Raw genomic sequence first — 21562 nt, forward strand, 5'->3', positions numbered from 1 at the left:
ATGTAAGAAATGCTGAGATTGTGACCAGCGATGAGACACATGAAGAACAGCCATGTTTGCTCCTGTAAGCTCTCATTCACATCTCCCTGTCTGCCCAAGAGCCCAGGAAAACTCAGTGACATTTCAGCTTTGATTAAGGAAACCATTCCCCAGTCACACCCGAGCACAACAGAGAGGTTGTGTATCACCTGGCAGGGCTTGCTTCATGCCAACTCCCCCAGTTACTAACATCCCACTCCTGATCTGGATCCCACAGTGCATTTCATCAGATGTAAAATAGAAGATCTAATGGCAAGTCTTCCTTATGCAAAGTCTTACTCAATGTCCAAACCTTGAGATTTCAGTGTTTATCTCTCAACAGAAAGTTTTGAGCCTGCCAGCAACTACTGCATAACAAGTAGCTTCACACAACATTTCTTACAGCCTTGTCCTCGGCCTCTGAACTGAACTGCAGTTGTTCAGAAGGAAACCAAGAGAAGAATCATTATAAACTTCTGCTCCCCCTCCTGCTGCCCCCCCCCCCCCCCCCCGTTTCTAAGATAAAGGGGACAAATATAGTTAAAAGTTCCTCTCATATATACAGTCTCTCACAGCATGTCAGAGTTTGCAAGCAGAGAGAGGTAAGACTTCAGTTGCATTGGTATGTCTGAATACAAAACAGATACATAATCTGTTTACATTTCAGAGAAAATTTCTAATTACACCTAAAGGTCCAGAACCTTCTAATACTTTTATAATTGCAGGCGTTTGTAATAACCACCAAATTAAAAACAAACCAATACATCCCAAACACACACATATATTCTTTTCCATCAAACATTTTTCCTGGACAACATGTTCTTAAATTTTTAAATGCAAAGTGTTAATATCATTTTGGGAGCAGAACCAATTTCATCCAAGAACAGAACAGCTTTATTGGGTTAGATCCAACACTTTTCTACCCCAGTACCCTGTCTCCATCGGCCACAGATCCCAGGGAAGAGAACGCCGACAGATTGAGCGCAGAGGGCTACACCACATTATACTTTCCCAGACTCCAATAATCTGCAGTTTTGAGTCAGAGGTGTAGTAATTATGTTTAATAGCCCTTAATAGACTTTCCCCCTTAATTCATCTCGCTGCTTCCTAGGCCTGCGCAATTTTTGCCATACACAACATTCTCTGGCAGTGAGCTTCTCCATTAAACTACATGTTGTCAAACAAAGTACTCCATTTACTCTGAACCTGCCACCTGCTAGTCTCACTTGCTCTCCCAGAGTTGTTGCATTAAGAAGTTACAAATAATCACTTCCTATTTGTTCTCCCATGCCTGACATGATTTCATCACATTTCATACTTTTTCAGTTCTTTCTTTCTCAACTGCAGAATTCTACCTCATTTGGTTGTTCCTCCTACAGTCATCACCTCACCCTATTTAGTATCTTTTCTCACTTTTTTATATCATTTAAAGACAACAGTTCCAGTCTATTAAAGATACAGACCCACCACAGATTGGTACAGTGGTGGTGGGTTGGTTTTTTTCTTTGCCCTCTCCCACCCTAAAAATTCCTGACATTTTGTTTGCTTTTTATGACGACTAATATGGTATTTTTGTAGAATTACCTAGTATGGCTCCAAGACCTCTCTGCTAAACAGTATCGGCTAGTTTAAACCTCACTCTTGCACACGACGATGATTGTTTCTTCCCAGTTTCCCAAAACGGACAGCTACAGCAGGCTGCTCTCACACTGTGCAACCTCACTTCACCAACAGCCTTGTCACCTCACTCTCTCTGGATTGCTTGGGGTACACAGCACAGATCTCTGTAGGATCTCCTTGCGTCTTCTGCACATTGCAAAAGCTGCCTATATATTCCAAAGTCTTGATTGTTATCTGGTTTATATAACTGGTGTGTAATCAACTACATAAGCCAAAAAGAAAAAAACCAATCCTTTCCTGTTATCCCACAGCAGCTTAGTTTCTTTATGAAAAAAAGATTTTTAACCTGGCCAAAGCTTGTCCAAAACTTTCTGCCCAGGGATTCAATATTAAAGGATCACTCTTTATTCGTATGCCTGGTGGCTGCTCCAGGTAACTCAGCTGCAAGGCACAGCTTCCTTCTCCAACAGAGTATTGATTCTTCCCCCCATTCTGTCTTTGTCCCCATGTCTGCTGGGAAAGAGTCTAACAAAGAATAACATCAATTTGTCCAGCACATCAAGATAGCTCCTAACTTCCAGGTTTCCCCGAGATCCTTTTTTAAACTACTGCTGCCTTTGACTCCTTTCTTCACTCTGACACCACAGCAATTCAAACAGTAAGTCTCTCGACAGGTAATAGTTAAAATTTTACACTCGAGCGCCTTTAAAATTTAAAGCAAGGCAGTATTGATGCATGGAAAAATAGCCCCGATAAAACTAAACTTGAGATAGCTAATTGAAGAAATCAAATCACCACATCCACTTCTCACAGGGGAAACTAAGTCCAACAGGAAGAAGTTGTAAGTCAGGATGCAAAGACTACTTCAGCTGTATCCAGACAGCATTAACTTCAGTCAGTCCACAGTCTGATGTTACCCTTCACATTTTCTTCTGGTGGCTTAAACCTCGGTCTCACTTTACTACCTTCTGAATTTCAGAAAATGGGCCTTAACAGTCAGCTGGAAGTGCTGTCCTGGAAAGGACATGCTCCTGGACAGAGGCTTTTTTCTGGGACAAATAATAGTAGATAAGCATTACAATTAAAAATCTTTCAGGCTTGATTAAGTATCTGACCAACAAAAGTACTTTAAATTTAATCATAAACTGGAGGTCTCCCCTGAATACGGCTGGGGTTAAACAAATGTCATTAACACTGTATTTTCGTGTTTGAGTAGAAACATTCTTGAATAGCATAATATTGATATAAGTTGTGGATTTGATTCAGGTTTCTAGATCACTGATTAGTGCCATGAACTAAGATCAGCGGTTCCAGGGCAGTAGCGCAAAGGGTTGGGGAGCATGAAGAACAGCTACGTATGGGAGAGCTCATCTATCTCTGGCTACGACAATGACGCATCCTTAGCTCTTCTTTTTTATCATATAGTGGAGTATTTTAGTTCTGTTTTGAGCTTGAACAGCTGAGATCTGTCAAAGTTTGTTTAGTTCCATTTGTTTCCTCTCTCCCCAATTCCTCCTCTTCTGGGAGGAATAAGAATAACCTTGCAGAGACTCTTGGTTTTGGCATCCTCTGCTCGTTACAGGCATACCAGTTCACTGACTTCTATAGGAATTTTCTGAGTGTAACTTTAATGCCCCAGGACAAGAAAAGTTCCTCGCTCAACTTTACAAATATTTATTAAAAAGGCAAAAGTGCTCAGCACTTACACAACACTGTATGGATCATATCTCGAGAAGTGCTGCGGTTCAGGGTTCAAGCAAAGCCAGCGCAAGCTGACGGCGTTCAGCTTCTTCCCACAGTCAGCCTTTTCTCCCCAAGCAGTGCATGAGAAGACATAATCCTGACGCACCATCTCAAAAGAAACAGTCATACCTGCATATACAATCTACAGATACTCTCAGCAAAAAGCCTTTCCCAGCCTTAACCGTGGAGTATAATTTCCCATCTTTCTCATGCTGTCAGAAAACTGTTTTTATTTAAGCACAGTAGAATGTTTTCTATTTTGATGTATTAAAACTATTGCAACAACTGCAGCTAATTTAATCTCTGGCTCTATTAAAAATTTGAATGTAATATTTTAAGAAAAATATTTGACTTATCTGGAGTTTGGAACAATGACTTTAAAGAAAACAAGCCATGAGGCAGATGGAATGCATCCTAGCTAACTGCCTCGCTAGATTCGTGTTACGTATTTTGTCTCCCACCCCGAGAGCTCTAATTCAGAACAATTCATAGCATTTTATTGAGAGAAATTAAGTTTGGTTAACACTGGGTGTCCAAAAAAGTACTTCATGCTTATTATGTTTACCCAAGAGACAGGTTTAAAAATCAATACCAAGCCTAACAAGTCAGTTTTTACCCACAGTATATAAACTGCATGAGCTAAGTACCAGAAAAATACATATACACTCGTGAGATTGTTTTTAAAACTACAGATGCAGTTTATTTTCTCCATAATACGTGGTTTTATCTAACCTTGCGTCATATTACAAGACTATTTATAGAAGACTCATATCAGTATTTTCTTCTTGTATTAACTGCACTGATAAGCAGCACCATTTGGACCCAAGGAAGTTCACTAGCAGCTCCAGAATGTCTGCTGCCACCGCTCAGGGCTTCCGGGATGACAAAGATGACCACACGCATCCGGGCTTTGACAACACATTTGCAGCCTTGAACGCGACTGCGGAACAAGGCACACTTATTATACACACTGATAAAAACGTCGGATGCCGAGAACCACCCTGCTATAGCTGCATTTGCCCTCAGCAAGGCTCAGCACAGAGCCACCTCCTGCTACAGCCCTGCACCGCTGGGGTGCTCACGCAGCAAAGCGCCCGCCGCTCAGAAACCTCAAAGCGGCCAAACACCACAGAAACGGAAAGCACACAGACTTTACTCATTCTATCTTAGGACAGCAATATTTGCATTTATTGTGATAAGCAGAGGAAAAAGGCCCTAGAGGGATTTAAATGCAAAACTTTTTTTGTTTTTGTACGATCTCCACCTCTCCATGTATTACTTCCCTGAGATTGCTTCAGAAAGATGAAGTGGCTTCACCAGCCTTCCCAAAGCCCTGAGCTGTTGAACAGGGACAAGAGCTGGTGGCTACACGCAACTCTGCACATTTCCAGTCACTCTTCTGCAAAGCTGTTCGCCCTCAGTTGCAACCCGTAATGCTCTAGAAAGCACTTGCCACTGGCTATATATCCCCGGCAGCACCAGAAAGTGCTCCTGTGCATGCTGGGTTACGTGGGGGAAAAGAAAAGACTAATTGTGAGCAAATGTTTGCTCTCCAGACCACAGGCCACTTTCCTCTTCATTTCATGGTGGGTGGGGAGGAGAAGACCTAGATCCTTTCCCAAGCAAGAAAACAATACAAGAAAAACATGAAACCCCCCACATCCCTAACTTTGCGAATGAAAAAATAAACTAAAATTTCCTTTCCTCTCTAAAACCATCCCTAAACAGCGGCGAGTCTGATGTGGAACATGGGACTCTGACACCGATTCCGGAGATCATCTCTTATTTTTGCCATGTCTGCAGTCGCAGCAGGAGGCGAGGAAGGAAAACCACCCACACAGTCATCAAAACAAGCGAGGGGGGAGAGCCTGGAGAGTCAGAAGCATGGGCTGTAGACCACAGACACGAAGTGCTTGGCTCCAAGGAGCGGTCTGGACACCAGGGGTTTGCTGCAGCAGTTTCCTGCAGCAGTTTCCACAGCCCACAGTGCTGGCAGTGGCACGTGGGAGAGCTCAGCCCACCATACCCAGTGCTGGCACCTCACTTCCATAGCCACAGCCTCCAGGTTTCATCCATACTCCTAGAGTTTGCATGGGGACGTCAGATGAAAAAACACAATTTTCTCGGACAAAGTCCGTAGTCAAGACCAGTGCAGTTGTTGGCAACAAGTGCACATTCGTAAGACCGAGAAGAATTTAAACAGCTGGCTCCTTTCCACACGAGATCGATAAAACCGGTAATCCAACTGCCTCCATGAAGACGCACACAAGGGCTTCTGGTGCTGCAGGAAAGCTGGGGCAATCTCTTACCCCAACAGCAACAAAATACCTAAATACTAATGGAGAAAATCACAGTCTGGACTTGTGCAATTCAGCTTCTGTCCTCCTTGTATCCTTTTTCTTCCAGGAGCAAGAGTCTAATTACTCTTTGGCCTCTCCTCCTTTCGTCTCTTGAAGGATCTGAATACAAGTCTACAGTCAAATCACTCTCTCAGACTGCACAGTCTCTGCTTGAGTCAACGCCTGTGTGCTTCTGAATGCGGCATTTGCATCTGTCATTTTGCGCTTGTAGCCTCCAACACTGTCTCATGGCTAAGTAACACTGTTCACTTCAACTGTATGTCACACAGAAAGACTCCTGGACAGAAGCTATGCGTGCATATTTCCACATTTGGTGTCTGCAGCTCATCATCATAATTACAATCCCCCCTCCATCCTTGCCCCAGCCCACGACTCACCAGTACAACATTCACACTGAGGAAGATGCAAGGGCAACTTTCCGTACAAGACTTCCAAATACAGCAGGAAACTGGTAATGTAACTACTACATTATGATTTCTGGGGTGAAATTCAAATAGGAGGCCAGACCAAGACTGCAATCATCATACTTTGGCTGAGTCCTTAATTATAAACTTCCAGTATACTCAGTTATCTCTGCTTATGAGAACCATGGCAATGAACCACCCCAAACCAAAGTCACCTTTACCTTTACCATACAGAGCATAAAGCAAACCCCATAACCGAGTACAAACACAGAACTCTGCAACCAGTGGAACACACCAAAGATAACACCGAGCACTAACTCTTTGTGCTGCAAAACCTGTCAAGGGGCAGCTCAGCAGTCACGCTTTCCGCTGTAACACCCATGCCCAGACCCTGAATGACACATGTACACAGGAGGTAAGTGAACTTCACCAGAAAGCCCTTGAAACATACTTGTAAAATGCCTTTGCTTAGACATGAGCTTCATACGATATTTCTTCCTCACAGATACATACTACTGAAGATAAACTTTATGGAGAACAGTGCCTTGGGGAAACATTTTATATACTATGATGTGGCAAATTATACTGCATAACAAAGTATGACTTTGCCAATAAAAGACCACAAAATTTGGGCACCCTCCAAGACTTACAGCCCCAGGCTGAGAGGTGTGAAGCAATCTCAAACCCCTTTTCCCTTCAGTGGGAGATGATGCTTTCCAGAGTCTCACAACAGCTTCGCCAACTTACAGAAACAGGGCAGTTGTTTTCTAGGAAGGAGGAGATTTTATATTTATTTCTGGTTTGCTTCTACTCAAGCAAATTAGCCTTTTAGAAACCAAAATAACACAGTGCCAGGCGTCACTGACAGTACAAAGCCGACTTAGCAGGGGTGAGAGCCCTTACAGCGCTGATGTTAGCCAGTTCAGTTACTTTGCTGGAAACAGCTTTGACTCTGTTCCATCTCTCTGTAGCAACCTCCTCTGATGTGGATTTTCCATTCCTGGAGTGGGTTATTTCAAATTCAGCACCCAGAAAGGCTCCTCTAGTCCTCCAAGCAAAGCCTGTCTCACCAACAGCTTAAGACCCATGAAAACGACTCATCCCATCGAGCAAAGTTCCCTCTGGATAGGTGCCTCTCTGTCTTACTTTAGGTTGAAACAGCTATTAAAATTCTTAAACTAGAAAGAAAACAGCCACCCGGTGAGGTACTCGGCTGATCCCTGCCAACAGAAACACCCTCAACATACTCAGTAAACCGAGAACGTGCAAGTCCTGCTCATTACCACAAGATTACTTGAGCTAGCTTTAGACACAGGCATGAGTGTACGTATATATATATAAAAAAGTCATAAAACTGGCAATTATGTGCATGTTACACTCAAATTCCACAAAAACCAACTACGCCAACGCTATATTCAAATTCCACAGTGATGCACAAACGAGACTAAAAGGCAGCAGTAAGTCAGAATCGAGCCTTGTAACATTTACAATCCACACAAGGATGAGACAGCATCGCAGAAACCACTAAGCTAATAATTAAAAAACTAATTTAAAAACAGGAAAACATAGTCAGGATTGAGATCAGTGGTTGCACCCCTGGAGCTTAGTATCACCACACAGACAGAATCAATAACTGCCATTAAGAGGTCACTGATAAAAATCTATAGCAGCTGAATCAGTCAACTTGAAACATATTAACAGCTGTAGTAGAAAGAAAGAATTACTTTTTCAATTTGCTAATGACCACTTCTTTCCTTCCAGATGATCATTTTGTATAAACCCAGCAGAAATCCCTTTGGACCCCCCTTATGAATGAACTACTCAGGATTTCAAGACACTATCCAGATCAGCATCAGATAATCATCTGCTTTTCACAATCAGCATCAGCACATCGATGTCAGCATTGACATCAAGATTAACAAAAATGACACAGGAAAAGAGCGACAGCAGGGATACCCAAGGCACACGCTCCTGTGCCATCTGCACTCCATCACTACAGGGCTCAGCCTCTGTCACTAGAGCTAAACAAGGGGTTACAGCATCACAGCTATCAACGGCAAAGCCTATCAACATGGTATTTTATCTGCTGAAGACCCTAGATCAGTGTCTGCACTCAACCAGAGGAGAATTCAGTGAGGGCTTTTTTTATCTTCTGTACATCACTTTCCTCTTAAAGTTTGCGAACCTGCACCTGAGGTACACAGCCTAACAGTGACATGGAGGGTCACCGCATAGCCACAGCTTAGTCTCTTTATCTACTTGCAGTAAAAGTCACGGATGATTAACTGCAATAGCTGGCATTTTCTAAGTCTCTGGCATGTTGTAGGTCTCCAGCCTATTCATACTAAGTGTGACAAAATCCCCTGGATTTTAGACTCAGAGCATCTTTCACACAGATCAAACAGAAATCAGATGATCTTGAGGACACTACCACTCTGAGCTACATCTGAACCTAGACACAAACCCCCAGGTTTTGGTTTTTTTGACTGATTATTTTGTTTTGGGAAAACACAGTCTTCTGACCGAGCCTGCCTACACAACACACTGGGGCCATCAGAAGTGAAACCCCGTATTCCCACACGGCAAGAAACCGCAGCTACTCGGACAGTAGCCACACATGCCTGCCACCATTAATGATTCGAGATAAGAGGAATAAACTCACCAAAACCGAATACTGACACGATGGGCGACCCAATTCAGAAATCAACTTCAAGAACAACAAAGAAAAAACAACCCCCAAACACTGTTGGCTTTGCCATCCCAGCGCAGGACGAGGGGTACGAAGGCGTGCCACCCCTCGGACCCGCCGAAGCCAGCCCGGCCGCGGCCGTGGGAGCAGCACCCAGAAACTCACAGAACAAGCTGTGCGAAATCACGAAGGAAATGACATTTTCTTCTCGACGGCCGGGCTGCAGCGCACACACATCTCCCTCCAAACCCTGGATGCTTCTCTCGGTCCAGCGAAGCTCGGCTGCCCCGACCTCTCCTCACGCTGCCCGGCCGGAGACCACCACCACCGCCGCCGGTGCCCGCTCCCCCAGCCCCGCACCGCCGCCCTCCCTCCCGCTACAACTTTCCCGGGGCTCCCCTTACCGCCGTGGAGCCGGAGGAGGAGGCGATGTAGACCTTGATGACCATGCTGGGAAGTCGAGGAGGCGGCGGGATGAGGAGCCGGGTGGGTGTGTGGGTGTGTGTGCGGGCAGCACGGCGAGGTGAGGAGAGGAGAGACGCGGGCTGGAGCTGAGGCGGCGGCGGGAGGGAGGGAGGGAGGGAGGGAGGGAGGGAGGCGGCGGGAGGCCTCGCCCCGCCTCGCCGCTCTCACTGGGCTGCCGGCCCAGCAGTCACCGCCGCCCGGCCCGGAAGAGGGAAAAATGGTTTGAAGGAAAAAAAAAAAAAAAAAGGGAAGAAAGAAAGGGGCGAGGCGAGTTCTCGACGAACCACGCGAGACGTACACGGGGGAGGGGGGCGGCAGCGCCATGGCGGCGGGAAGCCCCGCTGAGGCGATGCGGGGGGCCCGGGCGCGGCTGTCGCCTCAGGGAAGGGGGTGAGGAGCGGCGGGGCGGACACCCCCGTCCCCCCGTCCCCCTCCATCTGCAGGGGAGGCGGCGGGACCCGGCTCGGGGCGGGCGGGAGCCGCGCCGGACCCGCCATGGCAGCGGCCGCCTCCCCTCACGGCCGCCTCCCCTCACAGCCGACCGACCCGTCCCCGGGCTCCGCCGTTACCGCTGCCCGCCCTTCAGCAGCCTCCCCTCCACCCTGGAAACACGGCATTTTCCTTCACCCGTGGAAGGGGTGCCCCGTTCCTCGCTTTGCCCATGGTGGGAGAGCACCAGGCGGCACCTGGGTTAGCCCAGGGAGGCTGGAGCCAGCCTGCAGCTTCCTACCCGCCCGGCTCCCGCTTGGAGAGGTGACAGAAGCAGCCTGGGTTGGGTAGATGTTACTGGGCAATGATATTTAGAATTAAGAATTTCCTTTGAAAATTTATTCCAGCGTGAAAGTCGCTGCCCAAGTGCCGTGTTGGCCCATGCCAATGGACAAGACTGCCTGGGCATCCACTCGAGGCCTTCGCCTTACCATAATTATTTTATCTTCCACACAAATAAAAGCATCAAAGAAACGCGTATCGGCACTGCTGCCGAAGGTCTGCCCGCTGCCGAGGTGGCCCCTCTGTGCCGTGTCCGGGGACTCCAGGCTCTGCTAGGTTAATGCAGGATACCGGGGCTGTCTGCGCAAAAGGCCCGAAGGGACGCTGCCAGCCATCACACACTGCAATTCCACGGCACGCTCTTTCATCGTCTGTATTAATTAGGACCACCGGATGAGACCTCGAAGAGTTCTTAATTGTTATAGTCATGGTGACACGTTAGTTAGGGAAATTTATATTCAGCACCTGTCTTCCACTTGCCTCTGGTACTCCAAATACTACCTTATATATATTTTATTATACATTCTGATAGCAACTTCACAGAAAATGGAAAATAATTACGGTGATAAACAGCGCGAGGTGAAATTTTAACACCTACCAGCTAAGATGAAAGAAAGGTGTTTGTTCTGCTCTTGGCAAAAAGGTGGGGGGGGTATTTCTGAAATGATTTTTCTAAACAAAATAAGCCTTCCTGTTTCAAATTATCAGGTGTTTTTTCTAACCACAGACATGATTTTTAAAAAAGCCAGTTGAATTAAAAAGTCTATTAAATTAAGTCACCTGTATTCGTTTTATTGATTTTCCAACAGTAAGAGGAAACAACTATTTTGAGGATGATGTGCCTAATTTTGATATTACTTACAATACTTATCTGAATCTTTGGGACGGTCATGAGATTTATGTATGTTTTGAAAAAGCAATAAACCAAAATTTATTTAGGATGATGGTACACAATAAAAATGCCCTGGCTCAGGGAATTTCAATTTTTAATAAAAATAAATGGCGTAGTTTTTAATCTCTTTAAAACAAACCGAGTTAAGTCCAGGAGATTAAAATTCTTCAAGGAATGTTTCTTCAAATGTGTTTGTACAGCCCCTTCACAGCTGCTTGAGAAATGCACTGATAATTCCCATTTCCTCCGAAGCACCACACTACGTGCCAGTCTGTAATCTGATTCATGGCAAGGAACACTAGAGGTAGAAAACACAGCTTATCAGAAAGAATGGAAAAATGCAGGTGGAGAAGAGGACAGATAGGTGTATTTGAACTTCGGGCTCTACTTGTCATTCTGCTGGCTGGCCGCCTGCTCTCTGGCCAGCTCTCCTCTCCTCCTCGTAACGCACTTCAGCTCCTCGGAGTTGAAATTCTTCTGGTGTGAGCTGCACCTCGTCTTTCTGCCTACTAAGAAAACTGGTATAATCATTACTCTCAAAAGTGCACTTTAGAAAGCATTTTATCTTCATGAAAGAAGATTTATTAAGTTAAGAGCAATACTTGCATTGGGTATTATTGAAACGACTAGGTTTTCTTGACTCGTAATAGTAAATTTTCTACTCTGTTGGCAGAAAAGCACAATGTCTTTTATTCCCAGGCTACTCATGTAAAATGCATGGTATTATTTTTGTTTTCACTATTAAACAGTTGTGAAGTGTTTAATTATCCTTCTCAAGGTAGACCAAAACCTCCAACAAAATTAACAAATTGATACTATGCCTCTAAGAGGAAAATCTCCTGTTCTTGTGCAGCCAACAAAACAGTACGTATATAATTCTCAGCGCTGACTGTTGTCTCCTCGATTCCTTTGTGCGCTTGCTGTAGCGTGTGTTTGTACAAGGCCATCTTGTCAGGCTGCATCTTTTATTACTGTCACTAGAAGGGAAACTAAACAGTTGAATTTTGGTTTATATGATTTTATATATTATGAAGCAGCAACATTGAGTAAGTAGCAGCACTGGCACTGACTTCAGTGGCAGCAGGAGTGTAAGTGCTCCCCGATGGGGAGCCCAATGGTTTGGCCACTGCCAAGTCATCCAGGGATTTCAGATGAAAATGTTGCTGGTAATGGCAAAGATCTAGTTTCTTTTTTCTTAAACCACAGACAAGCATGGGGGCTTCTGAGTACTGGCAATTTAAGCTATTTTAGAAAAAGAAATGTAGTACAATCTCACAATGAAAGATATTACAGTAATCAACTGCAAAATCCCTCTTGTACAAAAGGTCAGGAAGCACATGTGCTCCAAATGCTCCTCCACAGCTTCTTTGTAACCACGGAGAGAAATACATCCAGAATTCAACCACAAATATTTGGCTAGTAACGTGAGACTGTGGCAGGTTTCATTCTCTGATTGTGCTTGTGCTATTGCTAGAGGAGATGATCTGGATCTGTCTGAACTCCCGAAATGGAGGGACGTGTGATCGGTGAGAAATGTCAGCTCAGCGCTCTCAATAGGACGTAAGAAATCTCTATTCTTCATTTCCAATCCCAGCCTACCAAGCTTGCCAATAATTGGAGCCAGAAGGCAAACTGTGACTCAGAGCATGTCTTCTGACTTCGCCCATGCTCTGCAAGAGCCATGTCCTGCTGCAGCCGGTGCCGGCGCGCTGCTGATTTATGGTGGGTGGAAACCCCGCTCCCCTGCTCCGACATGTTTTGTGGAAGGGCGTGGGGAAGTCCAGGAGATCTGCTTCTCCTCCTCCTCATCTGGAAGCAGAGCAAGGCCGGGTTTCCTTGTTTTCGTAAGTAATTGTGCAAGACACATGGCAGCTGGTTGCGTGAGGAAGCAAACCACACCGCGCGGAACGCGGCACTCTCCGTTACTGCTTTTCGCCCCGTTGATCACCTCTACGGCGGAACTAACGGAGCCGCGCTAAAACCCAATATCACGGAGGGACGCGCACCCGCGCGACGTAAAACACGAGGCCGACGGGTCTCCGCTCCCGGATTGACTAACGCTCGCTGGGATCACGAAGGCAGCCCTGGGAACCGTGGCTAAGAAAAGCGGAGAGGGAAGGGGAGAGGGAAGCGGAGAGGGAAGAGGAGGCGGCCCAGGGCGAAGCCCCGCAGCCCCTGCGGTCTCCCCACCGGACCAAACCCCCGCCGGCCGCCGCCTTCGCCCGGTCCCCGCCGCTGCCTAACGGAGCGCGCCCTCTCCTGGAGCGCGGCGGGCAACGCGGCGGGACCCGGCCCGGGGGTCTTCGGGGTCCGCGGGAGGAGGAGGAGGAGGAGAGAGGGAGAGGGAGAAGGAGAAGGAGGAGGAGGAGGGCTGGACGAGGGACCCTCGGTGAACCGGGAAGCCGGCGGCGAACCGTAAGATTGCAGCCAACAGGTTCCCCCGGCGTTTGCCGACCCCTTTGTGGAGGTTGGATTTTGTTTGGGGCGAAAAGGGAGCAGGGCTGGTGCCGCAGGAGGGGGCTGTGGGCAGGGGGGGTGCAGAACCTAACCCTTCAGTTTGATTCTCAGCTTTCAGATAAAGGGGGGACAGGGGATTTTAATTTTCCTAGATTTCAATTTTCCTAGATTTTAATTTTCGCAGTCTTGTTCTGACAGTTCAGCATCTATAGGGCCAAAGTTGCTTGGGGCTCTGTAAATGCTGAACCGTAACTCCACTTTGGGGCCTGGGCGCTTTGGCTGGGACCAGCAGTGCGCTCTCAAACAGACTCTCCCAGTAGAAGGTACCATGCTGTGACATGCTGGTGCCGTGGACCAGCCTTGCAGCAGGCTCATTTCACGGCGTTTGGATGAAATCAAGCTGGAGGATGACTTCGGGTACACACGCAGTGCCCTGCAGCAGCTGAGAAACGCGTGTCGTGGGGGTCCTCTGCGCCGGCTGTTTGGCTTTACGGGTTTGTTCCTATGGCACCTCACCACCTGCCAGAACTGATCTGGGCGGGTGTGCCAAGCCTTATCCAACACAAAGGCCGGACAGCCCTTTCAACTATTTTTGGCAAAGTACATCTTACGCATTAAAAAAAACCAAACAACTAAACTGAAGCCAGAGGTGCCAACTAGTCCAAGGGCTGGAGGTTCTGCATTTCTGCTCCAGCAACACATTTGCACTGGTAGTAAGACCGCAGCAGAGACTATGCCCTTGCCAGGATCACCCGCTCAGCCAGCACTGGGTATCAGCGCCCAGACCCCAGATCCTGCTCCCGCTCCCTGCTTCTGCACACACAGTCGGCCAGGCTGCAACACGATTATTGACAGCGTTACAGGGCTCAGCTACAGCAGCTGGCATGGGGATCGTCACCGTTCCCTGCCCCTGACACCTTCCCATCCCTCTCCTGCCTTCTGTCCAGAAAGGGGTTGGCCATACACAGCTCCTGGCATCGGGTTTAATCTCTCCTTTTCCTTGTGCTCCGGACTGACTGTCCATCCTACTGGCTCCGAGCCAGCAGCCAGCCCTGGCTCTGACAAGCCCTGTGCATGCTCCTGGAGTACACTTAGTTATCCTGAAGTACTTGAGGGAAGTACATGGAAGGGAATACTACAGATACCAGGATTTCAGCTAGAATAACAGGAATAGTCACTCTTTTAATGCCGTTTTAGGCCAGTCTGTTCAACTGGGCATTCACAGAGGGTTGCTGCCCTGGAAGGCAGAAGTCTGCCAACACCCTTGCCTGGTCCCTGGGTCCCACTGACTCAGGACCCAGGCTGGACAGAACACATCTTTGTGCTCTGAACACTAAATCCTGCCTTCCCTGAGCCCGTCCAGCAAGAAACCTGCAGTTCCTGCTTGCTGTGAGCTCAGAGCAAGCTGAAAGAAGGAGGAGTGGAGCTGCAAATCAGTACGTCATGCCCGCCATGCCACTTTTTGAAGAGAAGTTTTTACATACTTGGAGATAATCAGTACATTCACAGCTGAAAAGGGCTTGGGGTTTCCTAGGACCAAGACAGTTTGGGTCAAAGGGTCCGCTCACAGGCTTGCTCTCCCCCTTCCCTCTCCTTGTGTTCTGAGCATCTTCAAATGGCTGTTGGAAAGACTTGTTAAAAAAAAAAAAGAAGTGCTAAAGGTAGCATGGCTTTGTAAAACTTCACCGTGCTTACTTGGGCACAACCCTCTCAGGTGCCGAGTCTCCCCAGGAACAGACTTTAAAACCTGGTAGCATCAGCCATCTCCTAAGGCTGTGTGTGGAAGCAGCTTTAGAGGAAGGCTTACACACTTCTGCGGGTGCGGCGAGGACCATCTGGCAATGGTTAGTTTGTTATTACTCGCTTTGTCGATTTATTCTAACCCTTACCGATGCTTCAGCACGAGACAGATCCTCAGGCGAGCTTGTGAGTTCCTGTCTGGGAACTTCCCCAGCCTCCTCCACAATAAACGCAGATGCAAGAAACTCATTTGGGTTTTCTGCTCCAATATTGTCTTTCCTACATATTCCTTTTATATCTCAATAGCCGATTCGTTCTAGAAAATGTCTTTCAGGCTTCCTGCTCCTGACGAGACTGAAAAATGACTTCTGTTGCTTTTTAAGTCTTTTTGCTAGTTGTGTGTCAAACTGTTTTTCACACAACCATTTTTACATTTCACTTGTTTATAAACTTTTCTGTTTTCCTCATTAAAACACAAATCCAACTTTCTGAAGGATGCCTTCTTGTTTCTGATAGCCTCCCATGTCCTGCCTTTTAGCCATGTTTGATTTTTTAGCCATGCTTGATCCTCCTACGTGCTTTTTTGACAGGTTATACGCATTTGGTCAGCGCTTCCAATGTGATGTATTTCAGTAGTCTCCATGCCGCATAAAACCCTTTTATTCTTTCAGCTACCCTTTTCAGCTTTTTTTCAGGAAGACTTCTCACTGTTACAGAGTTCCCCTTTCCAAAATTAAGAACAACAGGGAATTTCTTTGGCTTTTGTTGCTCCGATCAGAGTGGTGACTCTTAAGTATGTAATGGTCACTGATTCAAAGAATGATTAGTTAGGTCCTGTTCTCTGCCCTCAACCAAATCAAGAGTTGCTTCTCCTTTCTTAGCTTCCCTGACCAGCTGCTCTATAAAAAGTCACTAGTGTCTAACCACTCACCCTCAGACATAACAGCTATGTGGTCTACACTGAGACATTGGACATCTCCCACTGTAGTTGTGTTCTCTGCCCTTGCCACCCCCCTCATCTTCATCATCTCTGTTAAGTTAGCTGATGGAGTTAATCCAATGTTACAAGGGTAGTAGACATTTCTACTTATTTCTATGTTGAGAAGTCACTGAACCCGTTAATAATCTGCTTTGCGTTAGGTGAGGAAATGTATTTTCTGGTTTATAATGCCAGATTGAACATCTGTCCTAGAATGGAGTACACCAGGCCCCAAAGGTGCCTGCTTTTCTCTGCTGAGTATAGAAGGTGTCCAGACAACTAACTCAAATGTAAGCATCTACTTTTGGATAGATGAATCTGCCTGTAGCTCCCTGTAAGTTGTTCGTGTTTTGCAGATTATATTCTTTACACATCCCAGTATGGCATTTGCATTTTTTGCCACCATGCAACCTTGCAGTAAAGTTGTATCCCAGTTTTGGGGACAGGACTCCACGCAGTGCTTCATGCAAGGCCAGGAGCTGGCAACACTTCGCCCATGCACGTGACTGCTGCCACCCTTCAAGTGTGCCTTTATCTTCTCACGTGCACTACTATAACCTCGTATTTTTGAAGAGAGAGAATTGTTACTGTAAAGGCAGTCATCACACATTTGAGATCTGTACAGCAGTGCATGCCATGTGAGAATTGTGGAGGAAAAGGCAAATAAAAGACAGTGTTGGCAACTGATCAGCTGCAAAAACTACTCATTTTTCTTTTGTGCTTTTTCTGGCTTCATTTTAGTAGTAGTCTTAGTTTTGACTGCTTTTCCAAATTACATCTTCTTTTAAAGAACCAAAACTGGAAGAAAGAAATAACTAAAAGACAAACTTGCTACTGACAGTCAGCTTGTCTGACTGCAATGGATTGAAATTTCTTCTTATCTATATTTTGTGTTTATTAAAAGTCTGCGTTTACTTTGGTAGGAAGCTGTAGCTAAGCCAAAGGTTTTACTGAAGTAAAGATAAACAAACAGACTCAATGAGAATCCTGAACCAACCAACAGGGTTACACCCTCATGTTCCCAAATTAATAAGCACTAAATGTTTCATCACAATCAATACTGAATTTGATACATAAATCAATGTTTAGCCAGGATGAACCATAAAATTACCCAAGACAAACTATAAAATTAACTAAGCACAAACATCTTCTATAGATTGATAACCCACTCATCCCCAAAGTTATGTAAAATAAGGCCAACGGACACTTTAAATGCCAGGTACATGACATGCAAACATGTTTTGTGATATTTTGCCACAAAACAATGTATGTGTTAATATTACTTGCCATATGTGCCATGACTATGAGCACATACAGAACCCCCATTTCCCTTGCCTTTGAATTCATGATGATGGGGCTGTTGCACAGTTAGATGACCCAGGCTGGGAGTTGAATGTGTCCTGAGTCCGTGTCACGCTTGCTTTTGGTTTAGCAGAAGTTGTCACAGCAGACTTCATTAAGGTAGCGATGGCAGCCTCGCCATGCCATCAGCCGTGCTGTCAGCACCTGTGGATGCGCCTCATCCACCCTTCTGATTCCACAGATAGTGGTGTTGAAGAACGGCATCATCACCGTACCTTCGGTAAGACCCAGTCTTTACGCATTACGGGCAAATGAATCAGGGAGTAAAATGCCTCAGGTCTGAACAGCATGACCGTGAGAGCTGCAAGACTCCCGAGATCCCATGGTGGAAAGGAATCTCCTAATGTTCAAAACTCACATGAATTGTAGCACAAAGGAACGAGAAAGCAAGGTATACCCAACTGCCTGTTGGGGGAAGGCTAGAAGTCAATTACCCAAGGGCGACTTTGGTGTATTTTGCCATTATTCAGGAGTATCTTGATCTGCTTCATTTCAAGGTGATCTAGGAAAACATTCATCAAGTACTACAGATCTTCTCTGACATCAAGAACAGGCTCCCCTCCTCTGCAGGACGTTCCTGCCTTGGGCAACAGCAGGAATATCTACATGGTATTGTGAACTGGCAAACATCCTGAACACCACCCAACGTTCAAGATGTGGTTAACAGCACCTTGGAGGATGCTGGAGAGCTGTGGATCCCTGAGGTGACTCGTTAGTAGACACAGAGCAACCAGGGGTCAGACCACTGAGGCATCAAAATCGAGTTGACCGAGTCTTGCCCTATTTTGCAAAGATTAGGGGGCAAAACCTAAACCGAGCTGTGATAGCTTCAGCCTGAAAGTATTTTCTTGTGCTTAGGTTGTCTGCAATTTCCCAATTCTCTAAAAATTTCTCAACATTTGAGCATCGCTCTGTAAGTTTAGTGTGGGCCATTCAGACTGACTATTCAGAGTGCTGGCTGCATTGGTTAGTTTTGTTTTGACATAGTCATATGTTTCTGTTTGTAGACTGGATGTTTTTACCTCCAGAGCCAATATCCTGGTTCGAATACCTGTGCTTATAGAAGTTTTAGCATGAAATTTTCTCATGGAAACAGTAGCACAAAAAAGATTAATTTCTGGCTTGTTGCTTTGATTTACTCTTGGCATAGTCCGGTGATATGATATCATAAATTCAGGTTTATATGGTTTTGTACTGAATAAAAAAATGCCAGTTTTGGCAAAAATGCCAAAAAAGGTCACATGGTACAAACGAATGCTCCAGAATAAACTTATTCTCCTAGGCCTAATTTACCCAAAAGGTTTAACTGGTTAGTTTTGTACCAGCAGTCTATGTGCCAGATTAGGTCTATCAGTCCATGCCATTCTACCGTGTCATCAAATCCTTTTTGTCTTTCCACACCCAATGTAAAGCTACTGTACAGTCATAAAGCCACTGTAAGCTCCATACTGTGTGCTGTGACTAACACCGTAGTGAGCCTGCTCCCCGTCTGGATCAGATTTGTGCTGCTGTATTAGCGACGGCAGAACCACGGTCACCTCTGCTTTAACACCGAAGGTGAACAGCAAGGACAGAAGGTCTTCACCACACAGCCATGCACATCAATGCTGCTTTTACCTGCTGCTTGGTTTTCGTCACAGATAAACATACAGCTACTTCTGTGATTTAGAAGAAAATTCAACCAGCCATGGCCACCTCCCCAATGGTTTGATAGGTGACTTCCTATTCTTTCCAGTTATTATTGCATAAAGGAATATTTAATTGCTCCTTCCACTTGGCCTGATTGGAAGGGTGTTTAGAATATCTATAGGCTACAACCAGGTCTGTTATCTTCTACTGGTCAGCACAGTAACAGCCACTTATACTTTCAGCATAACAGTATCTCACAGTGGTTTATCCTATCTATTCAGAGGAAGTGATCTTCTAACTGATGATTATTTAAGTCAGTTTGTGGTTTAATGAACATTTTTAGAAAAGTCAAAAGGTTTGAAAAAATATAAAGGTGAAAAAGAAGGCATAGCAAATATAATGCAAAAATTAGTAGTGAATTTTAAATCTGCACTTAATTTGCAGTGCACATTTTGATCCAAGCTTTCAACCAAACTGCTTGTCATGCAAGTTGTTCAGGGGAAGATATTGACAGACTCTTCTACAAACTCCTGTTCCTTTTCCACAAATGTACAAAGACTTCTCACCGAACACAGAAAGAATGAAACAATAACCGCAGGGAGACAGGCAAAACCTTTCAAGGCAACTGATAAAAATAACTGAAGCACAAACCTTGCTGGTAATGGCGAAATTCTGCTATCGGACAGAGACTCTTGAAAGAAGACCAAGAGCTTCTGAAATGTGTTTCAGACAATTTTTAGCTCAGAAGACAGAGAAAACTATTGGAAACGCTATTTAAAATCTTGATTAATACAGCAGAGCTTGAAGGTGCCATGATTAACAGGTAATGAGAGAGAAAGAAACCCATGCATACAGGAACATGTTCTATTTATACACATTGGAAGTAAGAGCAAAACAAAAGAAAATCTTACTACTGACAGAAAAGGAGAACAAATAAAGGAAAGCACAAAATAAAAAAGCTGTGCCTTCTTTGCTTCAGCCTTCAAATAAAGTCAATTGCTACCAGTTACTAAGCACAACCTTTTTAGGAAGATGATAGCAACAGGTAGTAGTAGCAGGAAAGAACAGACCAAATTGTATTGACACTGCAGTCAGCAGTGCCTGGAAAATGCACCCCCTGGTATTTAGGAGGCCAGTCACAGACATTTTTGAATTTTATCAGCAAAATATCGTGGCATTTGATGGTTCTACATTGACCTGATGGAGGAAGGGGGAAAAAGATGGACCTGTGGGTAGAAAACTGCTCAGCTTAACTCCAAAGCCCAGGAAGATAATAAACTATTGAAATCTAAGCACTTTGAGAACGAGGCAACGTAAAAAGTGACAAATCGAGAAGTCACTGTGAATTTGTCAAGAATAGGAGGAACAGCTGTTCAGAGAGCAGCACTGAAAGGGATCCAGGGATTACAGGGGATCAGAAAAAGAATCTGAACCAACATGGTGATGCTATCGCAAAGTCGGCAAATGCCATGCTGAGATAGGTTACCTAATTAACCTGATTATTGGATATAGATGTAAGGAAGAATGCGAGGTTGAAGAGTCCGGGGCAGCCTAAAAATGGTAAAAGGTTTAGAAAACACTGCCTATGAGATCATGAGGGCTATGAGAATTTGTTTAGTCTAGAAAAACAAAGTTTAAGAGAGAATATGATAATATTATGTGAAGTGATACAGTATCTAAAAATGTTAGTGTAAATTGATGCTTATGAATTGCTTTTTGTATCTGCTAGACACTGGGCAAAGGAACTTTAATTTGCAGCCAAAGTACGGTTTAGATGCTGGGGAAAACTTTGTGGTTTTAAGGAAAGCCGAGTGCTGAAACAGACTGTCTAGGGAGACTGCAGAATCTGCTTTATCGTAGGTTTTTAGGAAGAGATTAGACCGGCTTTTGGCAGGAATAGTCACACCTCAGAGCAGCAGCAAGTCTTAGCTGCGAAGTGCTTTGGTCCTACAGGTGGTATTAACGCACGCCTTGTGCTTTCCCCAAAGAAACAAGACGAAATAGATGGCGGACACCCCGGCGGAAATTGTAGCTAGCGAGGACGGACACACCACCACGTTTTCCTCAACAAGTCTCGAAGCTTCACCTTCGGGCCTACCTCAAAACTCACAGGCCCACCTCCGAGAAACATCTCCCGCGCTTCAGCTGGAGCTCCAACAGCCCAAATGGCCACCTGGTCCCGAAATTCCCCCCCCCCCCTCCGAGGCAGTTTTACACCCTACGGGCACCCCGTTTTTACCCCGGGGGGAGGCCGAAGAGGACAAAGGCCGCAGCCCCCCCCCCCCCTCCCGCCGGCTGAGGTAACCCGCGGCGGTTAACGGCCCTTTCCAACAGGTACCGCAAAGGCGGGACGTGACGGCCGCCTCAGCTCTCCCCCCCCCGCGACCCCCAGCCCCTCCACCGGCGTCCCGGCCTCTCCCCGCCGCCCGCCTT

General features: G+C 45.7%; 1 protein-coding gene across 1 annotated transcript in view; it reads right to left on the reverse strand.

Moving 5' to 3' along the window:
• SH3BGRL (SH3 domain binding glutamate rich protein like) overlaps positions 1-9432 on the reverse strand; it is a 36625-nt gene extending 27193 nt beyond the window's left edge. The window contains exon 1 of the mRNA XM_075054581.1: positions 9239-9432. Coding sequence (XP_074910682.1) covers positions 9239-9283 — 45 coding nt within the window. The 5' untranslated portion in view covers positions 9284-9432. The remainder of the gene's footprint in view (positions 1-9238) is intronic.
• Between the last annotated feature and the right edge of the window lie 12130 nt (positions 9433-21562).

The sequence above is a fragment of the Buteo buteo genome, chromosome 22 (genome assembly GCF_964188355.1).
Source record: "Buteo buteo chromosome 22, bButBut1.hap1.1, whole genome shotgun sequence".
In the NCBI taxonomy this organism is placed as follows: domain Eukaryota; kingdom Metazoa; phylum Chordata; class Aves; order Accipitriformes; family Accipitridae; genus Buteo; species Buteo buteo.